Genomic DNA, 17512 nt, shown 5'->3' with positions numbered 1-17512 from the left:
ATATTAATTGTTATATTTGATTATTTTTAAGTCAATTACCTAGAATAAAGCTTAAAACAATAAATTTATTTTTAATCAACCATAACATTTTTTTTCCAGAATAAATTGAAATGAAATGTCGCTAGCAAGCCAAAAATGAATTCCTTGTTGTCAGTAGAATTCGAGCTGGAATTGTATTGTGCCAAGATAGAGAAGACTCTAGAATCCGCCAAGGGCTCTGGATGTCCTGTAATTGTTTGTGATAATCTCACCTGCATTTTATCTCTACTAACTAACAGCAGATCTCATATTGATATTAAGAAAAATGAGATTACCTATTAAACTGATGTAAATTTATAATGAATGATAAGTCAAATTTCATTGATTTATATTAAATTGTAATTCAGAAACAAATAATTTTCTGTTAAAAATAGAAATCTTTTATATAGAAATGGATACTTTACTAGGCATAGAAGAAGAGATGCTTGTTTATGAAACTAAAATAGGAGATGTACTAGAAACTCTTGGCAATACAGAATCTCCAGATATAGTTTGTGACAACCTCAGTCTAATAATTGCCCTCCTTGCTAACAGCAGATCTCATCTACATAACAAAGTGAAGCAACTAAAAACAATATCAAATCTTAATTATGCTGAGATATCAAAGAAAAGGGCTGTTGTTTGTCTAGAAAGTATCAAATTAAGTAGTGAAGAAGTTGCACATGATGTAAAAGTTGAGGTGGCTGATGATAATGATCACTTGATAAATGAAATAGTGGATAATGATATAGATGTCAATTTAGTGAAAGTGGAAAGTTTTGAAAGTAATATTGATCCTCTAAATGGTGAAGGTAGGTTGCTTTGTTGCTTTTTTTCAGAGAGGGAAGGGACTAAGGAGCATTAATAACACTAGAACCAAAAACTTATAACCACGTAATCTTATTTGTTGGCTCATAAACTTTAGGTATTTTATTTCATTGGTTCTAAACTGTTGCGGGGTTTTAACTTAGTGTGTGTTTTTTTTTATAATAAGCAAAGTTTCTTTATTTTTATTCTGTTAAAAGTAGCTAATCCGTCGTCACTAATTAATTTACTTGATGTTATCCAAAAAAAAACTTGAAAAACTTTTTTTTCTATATTTCAGCAGGAAATAGTTTGGATGACTTCAATGCAACTAATGCAGAAGATTCTAATCAACCCTTACCTGTTATTAAAAAAGTAAGGGTTAGAAACCGGTATGGCCAATTAAAATGTGAGATCTGTGAAAAAGTTTTGTACAAGAAGAGAGAGTTTAATAAGCATTTGGCAACTCATAAAATCAATAGGTGAACTAGAATTTTCAACTATGTTTTGATTTGGTATTTAAAAACATAATAGTTTTTAATTTCTTCAAAATTACTTTTTAAAAATACTAGCGGCTACGCCCCTTGAGGCCTATTGGGGCACTTGAGGTGCATGAATGCTTGAATTGGATATCCTAACCCCTATTTTTAAAAGCGAAGCTTTTCTATAATTAGGGTCGGTCCGTCCGTACGTCCGTCCGACACAGAGAGTTATCTCTTTTCTTTAATTTGAACAGGTTAGAATTGTCCTATCGATTCCAAACTTTGCATAATGATTCCTGTAGTAGTTAGGTCCAATTTAGAAAGCGTAGCAACTCTAATCAATACCAGTATGTCCGTACGTCCATTTGAAACATATCGATTTTTAACTTTTTTGTCAACTAATTTTTTTATGTTAAAATTATCCGATTCTTCTGATTTTTTGAAAACTGATTCCTATTACAACAAGGTACAATGTTATAAGCAAAGCATCTCTATAAACAAGCCCCAAAAATGTAAGTATGTCCTTAAACAGTACCATCTATTTATGCAGTTTTGCAAAAAATTTACTTACAATATTGTTTGTACTAATGCATTAATATTCTGCTAATTCAGTTCTGACAATCTACAAGTGTTAATGTTCGTTTTTATTTCCATTTCAGAGCTTCGCTTTTATGGATGTTGTCATCCTTGTTTATTTTTGTCCCAAAAAAATATCTAGAGAGAATTGTTTTTGAGGGTGGGGGCCTTCTATAAAATATATAAACCTTCTCAGGATCTATGAGTAGCTACACTGTTAAGGAAAACCGTATTGGTTCAGTGGCTAGCGAGATCCTTCGCTACAGACAAAAAAACACCTTACTACTATTATACATTATCTTCAGATTCTTACTTGATAACTCTTTAGAATTTAGAAATTCAAGAACTTTAAGACTTAGTAGCGGCTTCGCCCCTAGCCTCTAAGGGCTTTGCCTCAAGAGGTTTGATCAAACCAATTTTTCGTATTTTAGATTTAAAAGAAAAAAAAATTTTTTTAATTTTTTTTTGGGGGGAAATTTTTTTTTGGGGGGGGTAGTCGACCTTCCAAGAAAATAGTTATAAACCTTCCCTGGACCTATGAGAATCTACCCTGTAAAGGAGAACTTGATCGGTTCTGCGGTTAGCGAGATGCTTCGCTACAAACAAACAGACAGACAAACATCGTTCTACTTTGTATTATAGATATAACATCAAAACAAAACCTAGCTACTCTTTTGGAAAAAATACCCAATATTGTCAGAAAATTCTAGTAATGCACTTGATATAGTACCCCGTCATGCAAATCTTGTGGAGAGACATTAATACCCCCATACAACAAGCAAAGATTAATTTGTAAAAACTGTCTCAAGATTCGAAGAAATTCTAGGAAATACTTTAGTGATATTATTGTTTGTTTATAGTCTATAGGATAATTATATCATATATAGGGTTGGCAATCCGGATCCGGAATCCGCCCAATTTTTGGCCAATTTTGGAATCCGGATCCGGAATCCGTTTTTTAATAGCGGATTTCGGATTCTTATTTGGTAGGCTAAAATTAGCGTCTTGAGTTTTTTCTTTCAACTCCTCCTTTTAAAATATTGCTAGAATCCGAATCCGGAATCCGCCAAAAATAAGAATCCGGAATCCGCTAGGAATACGCCACTTTTTTTGACGGATTCTTTAAGAATCCGGAATCCGAATCCGGCCCAAAAATTCGACGGATTGCCATCACTAATCATATTACCTAAGAATTGTTGTCCAAAAATCTGAAATTGACAAAAGGTCTTTCCGGCAATTATTACAGAGTTGTTACGCTTTCTATATCGCACCTTATTGTTACATAATTCAAGATTGAAAGAGATTGGTCGTTGCTTTCATATAAAGTAACTGTTGAACACTGATAAACCCCGCCACCCCAGCTTATTTTTTAAATAAAATAAAATAGAATAAAGGGTGGAGGGGGTTACTTATCTCTCCTGGAGGAGCCATACCTACCCTGCCTTAACCCTATGGGGCTACCGAGTACTTACTAAAACCTATCCTAAACAAAAATTATGGATTAAATTAAAAACACATGAAAAACTATCTTCATAATAGTACAATTTTAAAAATCCTAAATTGGATGGACGCACTATGTACCGACGACCCTAAATATACAGAAGCTTCGTTTAACATTAATGATCTATCTATTATACAAAGAAGAAGGATGTCTGTCTGCCCGTCTGTCTGTCTGTTGGTCCGTCCGTCCCTTAAGATCTCTGTAACCACTGAACAGATTGAATTCTACTCTTCAGGGAATATACCTACTGGTCCTGTGGTGGTTTTAGGCTATTTTTTTGGGAAGTGGGACACCTTAACCTCCTCCCCTCAAAAAAAAACAATTTCCCATAATTTTTTTTTGATGATGCAGATGATACCATTATTATTTAAATATTAAAGTATTAAATTAAAGCTTAAAATGTGAGCTGTGTCGAATGACCTGTAGGACTGAAGAGGATCTACAAAATCATCTAAACAATTTTGACCATGAAAAGTGCAAGTAAGATTCTCTTTTTATTATTCGAAAATTATTACATGTAATTTTATTGTTTAAATTCGGTATATTTATATATGATATTATTTATTTGAAAGCTCAAGATCTCGCTAACAGCTGGAGCTTATTGTCATATGCCATAGATACCTCTTGGGGTGATCAAGGGTGGTGGGAGGGGTAATAGTCGACCCTTCGGCTTCACGTTAAATGAGAACCATACCGGTCCAGCGGTTGGCGAAATCTTAATCTACACAAAGTCATCCTGTTACTTTTATATAAAGATACTTTTTTTAAGATGTCCGAAATGTGGAAAGCAGTTTCAACTTTACAGGCTGATGGAAAGACATTTAAAGGCTGTTCACGAAAAGGAAAACATTTTTACAATTAATATAGGCTACAAAATATGGAATTCATATTCCAGTATGTGGCATCGTATTACAGACAATTTACCACGAATAATAAGATATAAAATTATGAAGTAAAAACTAGGGTTAGGCGGGCAGGATATCGGTCTTGGCTGGATATCCGGCCAGATATTCAGCAATTTAATCTTATAAATAGAAATCTTTTCTTTTCAAAATTTTAAATGACTGTAATTTTTTTAAAGCTAGAAGAACATTTTTTCCGAAAATGTCTATCTTGATGTAAATTTTATATTGGAAATCTAAAAACAAATTTTTTTGCAGCGATAGCAGTACTTGGCAGCTGCCAGCCGCCCTATCCAGCGGTCATTGGGTAAGCGGCCATATAATATTTTTTTAAAAGTTTCTTTAATATCCTGTTATCCGGTAATTTGCCGGATTTCCGTCGGATACGAGGCCAAACCCTAATAATAACAAGTTTTGTGTGTCCTACACGTACTGGAAATCGCCATTTAAACGATGATAGTATTTTTATTGTAAAAATGCAACGGTTCAGCTGAAACCCTACGTTTGTGATATCTGTGGGAAAGCCTTTCCAAATCTGCCCTATGTTAATATTCACAAGGAAAGAATCGCCATAGTTCTTTCAAACCCATTTGGACCGATATTGCTCCCCTACAATGCAATGTATGTCTACTAGACATTGTCCAGGATTAAAATTTTTGGGGGGGAGGGTACCCCCACCCTGCAAAGAGAAATCGCCCTTGAAAGCAATAACACCCCCCACAAAAAATAACCTTCCTTTAATGCCCCCAGAGAACTGCAAGGGCTTAGCCACTAGTATCAAATGCTTTTATTGTATTTTTTTATTTACAATTTTGAAGAAAAAAAACGCTAATAATGGCGCATTAAGTGAATGTCAATTCTTGTAGAAATATGTTCATGAAGGTCAGAAATATGATTACTTGGAGTGCAAGGAAAATACACATTTAAATTTAACGTTTATTTGAAGAAAAATCGTTTTACTGCCTATATTGTCAGTGCTTGTGCGAATGGCAGTCAAGCTTAGCCTAAAATAACTCGAAAGGGAGGGGGCCCCGGGGGGGGGGGGGCATTTGGCTGTAAATTACAATGGTTTCTAACGTTTCATAACCACGGTATATATATTGTACATTGATTACTTTTTTGATCACATTGATATGGGAACTTTTATTGGATTTTAATTTATACCAAAATAGTAGAGTCTAAACTTTTTAACTTATAATTTTATTCTATAGAAAAGAAAATTTAGTGTATAATCATCAGTGATGTACGTTAATTGTCTAATCCCCTAAAATCTCTGATTTAGGCAGTAATTAATCTTTCCTTTTTGTTCTCTTCCCCTCTCTTCCCTTTCTTTATTGAAGACTTTACTTGCAGCAGACATAATCTGTTTAAGCTGTTGAAAAAAAAGATTTCTTTTTCAATAATTTATTGAATGCTGTATTGATGTTCAAGATTTGTAATAAAATTTTGCTTGACAAGTATAAGCTGACTCGTCACATGAAAATTGAGCACGAAATGGACCAAAAAGTTCCTTGTGACCAGGAATTTACATAGATTTTTAATAAGCTTAGCTTATTTGTCATTTTTATTTTTATTTTAAAAGCTTTCAAACTTAATTTTCCCAAATATTCCAAGTTAAAAGATTTTGGTGATTTCCCTTAAAATGTCTAGTTTTACAGAAACCCCGCCCCCTTATTTTGTAATAAATTTAAAATAAGGGAAGAGGTAGATATCTTTTCTGGTGTTTATTGAAGTTAGGTAAAGTTAGGGTTAGGGTACCGCAGGCTAAGGCCAAAAAATATTTCCTTCCCCCAATCTTACCTTTAATTATTTTAAAACTAGAGTTGGCTCGATATAATTATCTCCCTATTGGCTAGTTTTCTATATGCATATCTATTTCTCAATAAATCTATTTTCCTCACCCGGCATTACTATCTAAAAGAAAGTAAATATTTAATAATTTAAATGATTTTTAAAAGATTTTTTTAAATTATATTTTTTTCTTTACATTACCATCACCAAAGGGTTAATGATGATGATTACAATTTTAGTTTAATATTTGAACACACAAAATATCGCCACAATTGAATTCTTTTAAAACATAGTTTTCTTAAATTTATCATATTATAAATTTAAATTTTCTTTTTTATGATTAGAAATTAAATACATCAATATAAGGTAAACAGCAACATGAAATGAAAAAAATGAATTTATTTTTAATAAAGTAAAATAATGGGTCTTATCGTTCTGGGCAATGAGAGTTTATTATGGATTATTGGAGCACTATGAGTTTTAATCATATATTCCTAGGAAAACTTGAGCTAGTTTATAGACATTTATTTCCTATATAGATCTGACATGGATCTTGAAGCAATTAAGCAGGCCGTTTTGTACATGTTAAAAATTGAAAGATTTCATTAAATAAAAGTAATCGCAAATATACTTAGTAAATGAAGGGGGGGGTCCGTCCTTGTTGGGCTTTTTGAGGGAAAGTTCTTATAATTCATGATAGGCAAATTCTGTTAAGTTATAAACAAATACCTATAATCTATGTAATGTTTTGAAGTGTGGAAAACTTCTGCGTAATAATTTGGAACTATCCAAACACGCGAAGATGGCCCATGATGACGAAAGACCATTTTCCTGCACAGTTTGTGAGAAGAGATTCAAAAAGCAAAGGAAAAATAGTTTATTAAAACGCTGATTGAGTTATGGTGTTCTTTTTTATTTCGGTGCTTACGACTCGTCGAGCACTGGTTACTCCCATAAATTATTTTGAAATAAATTGTAAATAAATGAGGTGGATTATGATTGTTTCTTCATTTCTCCAATTCCTGCCGGGGACCTTAACCCTGCGGAGTCACATACTACTTTGATTAACCAAACCTAAAGTAATTAACAAATAAAAAACCACCCATTTTTAGTAGCGAAGCTACTCTATAATTCGAAATGTCCGTCTGTCCGTCCGTCCGTCCGTCCGTCTGTCCGTCCGTCTGTCCGTGTAAGACAGAATAGGGGAAACGTGATTTTCTCGGCTCCTATTAAAGATAGACAGCTGAAATTTTTTGACAACATTCCCATTATTAAGGAGCACAATTAACTATAAAACATCAAGGGCGGTCGGACCCCTTTTTAGCAGGTTTTAGGCTATTTTTGTATGTTTCACATTTTTCTCCATATCTTCAGTGTTTTTTAGTTATTGATATCAAAATTAAATTTCCTGTCGTTTACAGAAAACAACCATGACGGCCACATTGCCATTTTGCAGGTTTTAGGCTATTTATGTATTTTTCACATTTCCACCATATCTTCAGTGTTTATGGTCCAATTTTCAAAATTTTTTCAGTTATAGATATCAAAATTAAATTTCCCGTCGTTTAAAGAAAACAACCATGGCGGTCAGACTGCCTTAAATCAGGTTTTTGGCTATTTTTATATGTTTTAAATATTTCCCCATATATTTGGTGTTTTTGGTTTTAGGCTATTTTTGTATGTTTCACATTTTTCTCCATATCTTCAGTGTTTATGGTCCAATTTTCAAATTTTTTCAGTTATAAATATGAGAATTAAATTTCCCGTCGTTTAAAGAAAACATCCATGACGGCCAGACTGCCTTTTGCAGGTTTTAGGCTATTTTTGTATTTATCACATTATTCTCAATATCTTCAGTGTTTATGGTCCGATTTTCAAAATTTTTTCATTTATAGATATCAAAATTAAATTTCCCGTCGTTTAAAGAAAACAACCATGGCGGTCAGACTGCCATTTATCAGGTTTTTGGCTATTTTTATATGTTTTAAATATTTCCCCATATATTTGGTGTTTTTGGTCCAATTTTCAAACTTTTTTGGGATAAATACACTTTAAATCTACTTTTACGTATTTCCATCCACGATTTTTTGTGCTTCGCTACTTATGGATGTTGTCATCCTTGTTATTTTCTATTTTGGATAGCCCTTCTAGCTTATTCAACTTTATGTTTCAACACTTGCGTATAGTTATCCCATTATATGAAGTGATAACTTTCTTCTCTTTAAGTTAAGATATATATAACTACTGAACCAAGTAAGGTATAAATTTTAGAAAAGTTTAGCTTACGTTAAGGGCTTTTTTAGGTAATTTTTACCTAAACATTCAAATACAAAGCCACTATATGATAGGGGCACAGCCGCTGGTAATCTTAATGAAACTTAACTATTTTATTATTTACAGATACATGAAAGAACACTTTTTGAACTCGCATAGCAGTGATAAACAGGCAAAAAAATACTTATTTGAACAACATTTTTGCGCTTTTAGTTTTTTGTTTTATGTGGTGGATTGTTTTTTTTCTGTACTTCTGGGGACAGATGTCTTATTTTATAATTAGTTTTAGATTTAGTTGGAGTTTTACACGAGGAAAGAAAGCTAAAATCTTGAATGAAAATTACAAGCTATTGTTTATAAGAAAGATTTTTCAAAAAGTTTATTACCTGAGATGGGTTTTTAATAAATGCCGCGTTTTTTCGACAATTTTTTAGACATTGATTGATTGAACGAAGACGATGGGATTTCAACACAGAGTATACAACATAAGAATTCAAAATTTTAAAATTATTATTTTAGCCATTTGTATAATGTCTAATACAACTTAAAAATCCATTTTCGCTGCATATTTCTTAATGCATCTTTTTAGAGCTGTGTTAGACATTATACAAATGGCTAAAATTATAATTTAAAATTTTGAATTCTCAAGTTGTATACTCTGTTAAAATCGTACGTGGTATTGATCTTCAAGATGAAATAAGGTTTTTAACAGAGTATACAACAAAAACCCATCTCTGATTTTACCCACCCAGGGACAAGGGAATGGTATTCTGACAAACAACTCCAAAGAAAAGTTTCTTAAAACCTCCTTTTCCTCCCCTTCTTTCCCACCACTCTTCAATTACATGACAAAAACAAAATATACCACCAGATACTTTATAAGGCTTCGTGATTTTTTTGCTGAATTGTTGGTTAGATTAGCTACCCATGGATTGTCCCAAAAAGGTTTAAAAAAAGATATATTTTGTTGCCCAGTATCCATGCAGTGTTTGTGATATGATTCTGCCTTACCCTCTAAATCTCAGACAACACTACAAGTGAGTTCACTTTTGGTACATTGAACATCGGGCCCATATTTTATTATGACAAACACTAGAATCGAGGGATCTTAAGGGATAAGACAATGGACGATAAATTGATATACATGATACATCTCAAATATTGTAAACCAGATTATTGAAGTTTGCAGACTACTATTTTGGAAACAACTATTCAAAATTCTATAATAGTTCCCAATGTTTTTAAGCCAGCGAATTCACTGAAAAAAAAACTTTGGAGTCTCCGATGATTCTAACAAAATTACCCCTTCTCTAGATTAAAATTATTATTTAAAATATTAGACACTTAAAGTTTAATCCAACCAATCAAAATTTTATAAAAGTTCCCAAATTTTAGAGCCAACGAATTGAATGCATTACCGACATACTGACACCTTTAGAGTAGCTCTTTTCTATTAATAAATTTTTCTTCAATGTTTCAGAGCAGTGCACAAATGGGGAAGAATGGAAATCGGCCAAGCAATGAAAATATTCTTTAGACAATCTGCAGACTCGTCGGTTTACTTTAAATCTTTTACAGAAATGAAACATGATGAATCACACGATTCCAAGATAAATCACCACATCATTGATTAGAATATTTGAACATTTTTTACTTCTTTATTATAAAAGAACAATAGAATAATCATAAAATAAAGCAATTGATTTAATATCACAGATTAATAACTATCAAATAGATGAAAATATAGGTTTTTACATCTTAAATTAAAGCCTAAATCATATTTTTACAAAATTTACAAAAATTAAGCTTAGTTAAACCTAAACAATTGTACATTAGATTATACAAGAAAGTGAATGAGCTAGGACTATGCATAAACAAGAGCTAGTGATCCTAACACTTTAAAGCATGGCAAATGCAAGGCTTTTGCATGCAATAATGTTTCTATAATGGTAACCTCAACAATCACAAATTAGACATTTAAGGTGTCTAATCACTTGCATAATAAAAGTTATTTTTTATTAGGTACTAACCCATAATTATCATTTCTACAAAACAAAATTTTGTATGGTTCACTATTCCAAGTATTGTAACTTGTTAAATGCACTTTATGCAACTATCACTGCTCTGGCGTTTGCTGGGTTGCCATGATCACTCATTCTTGTTTTTGCAAAGCATCCTTTTCCCAAAAAAATTAGGTAACTGATTCAAGATTAATATTTCCATGCATACTGTTCAATTTCAATGATTTCTCTCTCTTGATGTATGGCAAAATTGACTTCACATTGAAACATAACAAATCTTTCAAAAAGATCTTGTACATTTTTCGAAAATCCTGTAAATAAATATATACAATTTATAACTTTCTGTTAATTCTAAAAATTAAATAAACTCAAGACAGTAGACTAACCTAGTTTTCTCTTTAAATATAAGCTTAAATAACAATTTTAGGTTTAGTTCAATTTAATGATTTGATCTAAAATTGATGATTCTAACCCATTTTTTCTATCTTATAGTTGTAACTTGCACTTTATTGCACTTGATGGAATTACCACTTTTTAATAAAACTTTTAACTAACCTGTATTGGTGCAATGTAAACAAAAAAGTTTGACACATAAATCCACATGTACCAATGGAAAGCTAAAAAAAATAAATAATATTTTAATATATTTTTTATGAATATTAAAAAAGATAAGATTGTCGAATGTTTAGTTCAATCCAGACTTTATTTACATATCTTTTAAATGCAAATACTCTGGATTTACAGGTATGCTGTATATTTACAAAAACAAGGATGACAATAACCATAAAAGTAAAGCTCTGAAATCAAATGGTAGAACAAATGAACATGAACAATTGCAGATTGTCAAAACCTAATAAGCAGAATATTAGTTTGAAAGTATAAACATAGGTATAGTATTATCAGGATTCTGTTCGTGGACATACTAGGTAAAAGGACTTGATTATAGATATTTTTCGCTTAATATATTGTACCTTATTGGCCAAAGAATAATTGTTCCAAAAATTCAGAGTAATATGATAATTATATCTTACCCAAAAAAGTTGTACAAAAAGTTAAAAATTAGGTAATTGAACATACGGCTTTCTTGTAACGATTATAAAGTTGCTACGCATTTTAATCGTTCCTTTTTGTTACATGAATTATCATCAAGAGTTTTACATTGATAGGACAATTCTAACATGCCTAAATTAAATAAAAGAGCTAACCGTTATGTACAGACCGGATGTCAATACTCTAGATATAGAAAAGCTTTGCCTTTTAAATACTTACAAAATAAGCTGCACTTTGAATCAGTAAACGATGAAAAACGAACTAAATAATAAAAAATATTTATATATTAAGCTGAAGTATTAATAAAAATGATTAAATAATAAAAACAGAGTGCTAATTAACAAACTTTGTGTAATTCAAAGTCTTTTTAAAATATTTAATGTCAATGTACAGCAAGGCCCTAAAAACTGCTTTTTAAGATTTAAAGATAATATTGCTTGTTTTAGTTAAAAGAAAGATAAATTTTGTCTTAATGAACAAAATAAAAAGAAGAATTTTAAAGGGCGAGGAGGGTTGTGCTAAAATTCCGTAAAAGTAGTAATGGTAGTTGCTCTAATATAGTACATATCCACTTTATACCCCATTAAAGCAACTTTCATGCTAAATTTTAGAGTTCTACTTCTATTTTAAATTCTTAAAAATCACACCTTTACGTCAGCACAACCTACCTCCCCCATTTTAGAATTGATAGAAAATACCTGCAACTTGAAGTGGGATGACACTAATTAGATGAGGTAGTACTGACAGCCACACAGTCTTATGTAGGTTTGAGATGTTCAAAATCTGTTTTGTGTGTTTTATTACGATTAAAAATGTAATAAGATTATCTTATGGTGAAGTAATATTAGGCGTCATTACTCAAAGTGCTTTTAAAATATAAATTTTAAAAAAGAGAGGAGTGAAGTGGAGGAAGTTAGTTTTCCAGTTGTTTGCTAATTATTTTAGGTTTGATTATGTTGAGTACTGGGTACTGGTAGCCCCACAGGATTAGGGCACTGCAAGTATTGGCCCCGTATGGTTATGATTCCTGACTGCAAGGGATAGGCAGAAGAAAAAAAAAATATTTTTTTTTTTCAAAAATAAGGGCGGGGTGGTGGGGATCAGTGCTCTACATGCTTTTTGTGCAAAAGTGCCTAAAATAGAAATTCATTTAAAAAAACACAAGCCTGAGAATCTATTCTCTTCAATTTGACCGTCAGCACCACAGCATAAGTTATTAATATGACAACAAATGGGAAATCCATCCCAATTATTCTGAGTATTTGATATGGCCCAAGTGTTTGGTCATTTCTTTGATTGCATGTTTGATAATCACACATTCCTTGAATTGAAAACATATTTTTGCTTTAAATCATGTGAAATGATACAAAAAAAAACATTTTTTAGATTTCTAGTACCAGCAATTTCCGGCTAGAACCGTTTGAAAACGTTTTGGATCGGAAAAGAGCATTATGTGGAGAGAGGTTTCGTGATGGATTTCGCTTGAAAATTCCCAACAAATGTCTAAACGGATGAGCCGTTAGCCGCTACTTTTCCAACTTTTTGTTCGATTTAGGGAAAATAGACCTACCAAGGATTACTCATGCAAAATTTCAGATCCAAATTCGAATTCTAAGTGCCATTTATACATTGATTACGAGATGGTTGCATTAAACCCCCCCCCCCCCCCCCTTAATAATGATGCAAAAGGCAGGGGGCAGATGTGCCACTCAGCATGTAAACCTCAAAAACAAAGAAACTGTGATTTTGCACGGCAATTGCACTAGTAAGGTACAATTCCTTTTAACTTATTTTTGCAATTCAGCAATGAATTAGACATTTATTTCTTAAGGCAACTTTTAAAAATTCTGAATAAAAAGTGCAAGAGTAAGAGTTATTTTTTTTCTTCAAAAAACCATATGTTTGACTCAAATGTTGGGTAAGAAAAAATTGCTAAAAGATTTAGTTAGAGATTGCAGTTTTCAGCAAAAATAAGTACTCCGCCATTTTATTTAACAGTTTCTTTGTGTTTTAGAATTGTTCACAATTAAAGTGACAAATCTGCTCATTCCCTTGAAAATACAATTTAAAACTTTTTATTTCTGTGAACCTGTGAAGGGACTGGGAACTATCCTCCCCCAGTTGTATCCTCCCCATTGGACATTGAAAAGAGCAGGAACCAATATTATAAATGAGATTAGCCACGAGCATGAGCAGTGTAGTATTGTTCTTCTTAAATTCCACTTGCTCTCGATGCTTTGCAAATCTTTTGTCATCCTTAATAACAATGCAAGTGAAATTTTTTAGAAAATATTAGGTAGAATTTTCTTGAAGAGATTAACAAAACTATGAAGGAATTCCCAAATTAACAAGTGACATTTCTTATTTCATGTTTCAAAAGGCATAAAAGAATATTTAACTTGGACATATAAGCATGGATAAGTTTATCAGAGCTGGATCTTTCAAAATCGGCTCACTAGAGGCATCAGCAGTGGCATAGCTCTGATTTAAAGATTAAGCATAAATGTTTTGTTTCTTATTTTATTTTTTAAGAGAAATGAAATCATACCTTATGAAAGCAATGCTTGCAACTGTATAGAAGCTTGTAAAGGAATTTAAATTGCGGATCATTGCAGTGAACCAACACCAATTGTGGGAAAAGGTGAACTCTTTGTTGATGTAAAAGCTCAGAAAAAATGGCAGCCCGAGCAAGATATAAACTGAAATATATTTGGATAATATAAACCTATGTATGTCATTTTTATAAATGATGACATTGGGATAATTAATGAATATAAAGCCCATAAAGGTGTTAGAAATATATTTGTTGCTGATTAAAATTGGAACTAAACTGTGAAAATCATTGTGTTTTTCAAATTACAAAAGAAAAATTGTTAATGAACATGTATTGCATACATATATTACTTTGAAGCCGGCTGTGAAAAAAAGTGGCTTCGAAAATGAGAGAATATATGCTATTAAGTAAAATTTCTTAGCATTTATATAGTAAAACTCCATTCAAATTTTCAAACATATTGATTTAGGGTAAGCTGTATAGAACATGATCTGCATTTGTTTTAAATTATGGTTTATAGAGGTGTATAAATCTAATATCAACTATTTAGTTTTATGTTTTAACAAAAATTTCAAATTGATACTGTTTGAAATATTAAAGAAATATGCATCTGTTTATAAAAAAACCTAATATTACCTAAATCACAGAATGAGAGGTGTAGTAATAGTAATGTTATTTGATTCCACCTTCTTACAAATTTTTTAGGATATCTAAAAAAAAATAGAATAATTAGGTTCAATTATAGGAAAGCTGTTTGAAAATTATAAGCAAAATACCCATTATGTCAACCAATAAAATTGAAAGAAAAAAGAATAAATAAAAACTAGAAATAAGAGAGAGAAAGTGATAGGGACAATGAATAACTATTTTCATAATCTATTTATCCTGATTTTGTTTTATGTATGAATTAGTGAAAACTAAAAGGCCTACCTGAAATAAACATAAGGAACTGCAACAAGATTCAGTAAATGTGCTGTTCCACCTTAAATTGGTATGCATTTATTCTGTTTTTTCAAATTTATTAAAGTTAAACCCTAAAAACTAACAAAAGGCACTTTCCCCAAGGGAGTCCAAGCTTTTTGATTTGGGGGGGGGGGGGGGGGAATTTCAAGTTGGAAGAAAAAAATGTATCCAAGTATTTTATTTCATAGTCTGAAAGTCTTAATAATAAAGGAAACCACGCAGTTTTAATAGACCTCTTGCTCTAATCTTTCGACCCTTCTTTTCTTTCACTAAATTTTAAAAGAGATTACTTACCGATTAGAATTATTAAAAAAGTATTTATAATGAAGAGTCCTATATCATAATCTCTCAAATAATCCAATTGTTGAGCACAACATTTCAACTCTGTTTCAGTTGGATATTTTATGCTGAAAAATATCAATGTTATTTAAATCATTAAAATAAAGTAACAGGGTGTCTATTTGTGTCTTTGTATAATTGTACCTAAGGATCTCGCTAAACGCTGAACCGATCGGGTTCTCCTTTACAGGGTAGCTTCTCATAGATCCCGGGAAGGTTTATAACTATTTTGGCGGAGGGTACTACCACATTCCCAAGAGAAATCACAAACAAAATCGAAAAAAAAAATTGCGTAGGGACTTGAACGGAGCATAGACAATTATTTCACAAATTAGATACTTAAAATAAAAAAAAACATTTAAAGTGTCACTAGAGGCCTCTAGGGGCGTGACCGCTAGTTAAAGATAAAACATTAAACTCAACAAATCAATAATATTGCGTAAAAAATCGCTGAATATTTTGAATATTTTTCATATCAAACCATAGTAGAAATTAACATTTTACTTAATAATATATTTTTTTTTAAACTTATTGTTAACCAACTTACAATAATTACTTACCTATCATTTTCTCCACAAAAAAAAGTTTTGTAATTGTCAGAACAATTTTGAACGAATAATTCACAATTTATGGTCAAGTCTGACATTGATCTAACAATATTTACTTCATTCGCCATTTTTTTATTTCTCTTTTTCACCGATTTTTACACCTATGTGTTTTAATAAGTTATAAATATTATTGGTTGCTTGCGCAGTAGAAGGCGCATATCTTGTAACTGGTTTTCACCGAATATTAGAGCTATTTGATTGCAGTGGAACACAGTAAAACTTGTGTATTGGTTTGCCTGATATAGTTGTGTGATACTGATGTTTATAATGACCTTAGGAAACTACCCTACTACCACCAACCACAACCAGTGTGTAAATCCCGATCTATAGTAATAAAATGCCGTTTCTCCCGGTCGTACGCGGTGATGCGTTTTATTGAAAGGGTGGCGCAAATTTCAGATTTCGCGATTTCAGAAAAATATTATAAAAAATTAAATAGTTTTCCAAGCATCGCTTTTATATCCTAGAAAAAAAAAGTAAATGAAATAGCTGAGATCTTAAATTTGCTGAACACACTTCCAACATGACGCATGACCGCGTACAACCGGCATTTTATTACTCGCCATCGGAAATCCCTAGCATTAAAAAATACTTTCATCCTACAGTAACTTTTTAGCCCATCAACTACCTCCCTAATAAGTTTTAATATAAAGTCGTAAGGTTTTATGTCTGAAGTTTATAAGTTTAATAGTAATTTTTTAACTTCTTTTTAGGGAAGCTTCTCATAGGTCCCCAGATGGATTTAGGTTGTTTTGTTTTTATGATGTTTTGAGGCTATTTTTGCCCTTTGTTTATATCTTTAAAAACAAAGCCCCTATATGCTGTAACTATAACTAATAAAATATATTGAGTTAGGGCTAATACAGAGGTGTTAAGAATCCACATCAGATTTATCAAGTATCATTATTTGTGTAAGGTGGAGGTGCTTTCCGGTTTAGTTTAGATTCATAGGATAACTCCACCGCTCCTAGGAATAGAAATAGAAGAATAGAAGCATATTCTGAACACTTTTTTCGTCAAATCTAAGAAGGAACATTTCTAGCAGACAAAAGTATTGTTTACTTTCGACTCAAGCTGATGTGGATTCTTAAAAAATTATTGACTCGCTACTCGATAGTGAGGCAAAATTATTTTTGTGAAAAATCATCCAAAAGCACATTAAAAATCTACAAAAATTAAACAAAATCATATGTTAATAACCCTTTTAAGATTTTATTCAATTTTTGTACATTTTTTTATTTGATTTTGGAGGAGTTTTCACAAAAATAATTTTGCCTCACCAGCGAGTAGCCAGCCTAACTTTTTTTTATAAGAATCCACCTCGTTTCGAAGCTTTCAAATTTAAACGAAATTTTTGGCAATTAACTCTGATTCTGCAAAGCTTTCTACTAAGAAAATATACTGTTTACAGCTGACTTTTATCTATGTATGAAATGAAAAAAAACATGCATTCGTAACAAGATGTGTACAAAATTTCAACCAATGAAATTAAATGTATGTACCGATGCGATTCTCCTATTGGCTCAATCAGACATTCCCTCTCTTTCTTAGTACCTTTATTCTCCTAGGTTCCCAGGAATAGGGATAGGCAAATGAATGATAAATGAGTTTTATATCAAAAGGTAGTTT

At 31.7% G+C, this 17512-nt stretch overlaps 2 protein-coding genes across 2 annotated transcripts; one reads left to right on the top strand and one right to left on the bottom strand.

The window, feature by feature from the left end:
* Positions 1-98: 98 nt before the first annotated feature.
* On the top strand, positions 99-10054 carry LOC145334243 (uncharacterized). Its single transcript, XM_080179619.1, has 13 exons — positions 99-228; positions 447-830; positions 1124-1304; positions 2608-2706; positions 3775-3861; positions 4151-4223; positions 4774-4842; positions 5150-5194; positions 5715-5804; positions 6829-6941; positions 8475-8520; positions 9324-9385; positions 9829-10054. Exons 1-13 carry the CDS (start codon positions 222-224, stop codon positions 9980-9982), a joined length of 1410 nt encoding a protein of 469 aa, XP_080035745.1. The 5' UTR covers positions 99-221; the 3' UTR covers positions 9983-10054.
* On the bottom strand, positions 9987-16748 carry LOC145334244 (uncharacterized). Its single transcript, XM_080179620.1, has 11 exons — positions 15836-16748; positions 15231-15343; positions 14904-14955; positions 14610-14683; positions 13968-14118; positions 13509-13675; positions 12586-12740; positions 12118-12202; positions 11639-11680; positions 10925-10986; positions 9987-10680 (listed from the first exon to the last, which is right to left on the bottom strand). Exons 1-11 carry the CDS (start codon positions 15949-15951, stop codon positions 10540-10542), a joined length of 1158 nt encoding a protein of 385 aa, XP_080035746.1. The 5' UTR covers positions 15952-16748; the 3' UTR covers positions 9987-10539.
* Positions 16749-17512: the final 764 nt, after the last annotated feature.

This window comes from Acartia tonsa, chromosome 12 (genome assembly GCF_053477335.1).
Source record: "Acartia tonsa isolate MP-2025a chromosome 12, ASM5347733v1, whole genome shotgun sequence".
Lineage (NCBI taxonomy): Eukaryota > Metazoa > Arthropoda > Copepoda > Calanoida > Acartiidae > Acartia > Acartia tonsa.
Note: the sequence above shows the minus strand (reverse complement) of the source record. Positions and strands in the feature narration are given on the sequence as shown.

Bases quoted from the DNA above. Each gene is read 5' to 3' on its own strand.
- LOC145334244 (XM_080179620.1), bottom strand. From the start codon at position 15,951: ATGGCGAATGAAGTAAATATTGTTAGATCAATGTCAGACTTGACCATA. The intron at 12,741-13,508 runs GTTCACAGAAAT...TTTCAATTCAAG, and splicing joins AGTTCCCAGTCCCTTCACAG to GAATGTGTGATTATCAAACA. The intron at 12,203-12,585 runs GCTTGTGTTTTT...CACACAAAACAG, and splicing joins TGAAGAGAATAGATTCTCAG to ATTTTGAACATCTCAAACCT.
- LOC145334243 (XM_080179619.1), top strand. The intron at 2,707-3,774 runs GAAATACTTTAG...ATTAAATTAAAG, and splicing joins AAGATTCGAAGAAATTCTAG to CTTAAAATGTGAGCTGTGTC. The intron at 9,386-9,828 runs GTGAGTTCACTT...TCAATGTTTCAG, and splicing joins AATCTCAGACAACACTACAA to AGCAGTGCACAAATGGGGAA.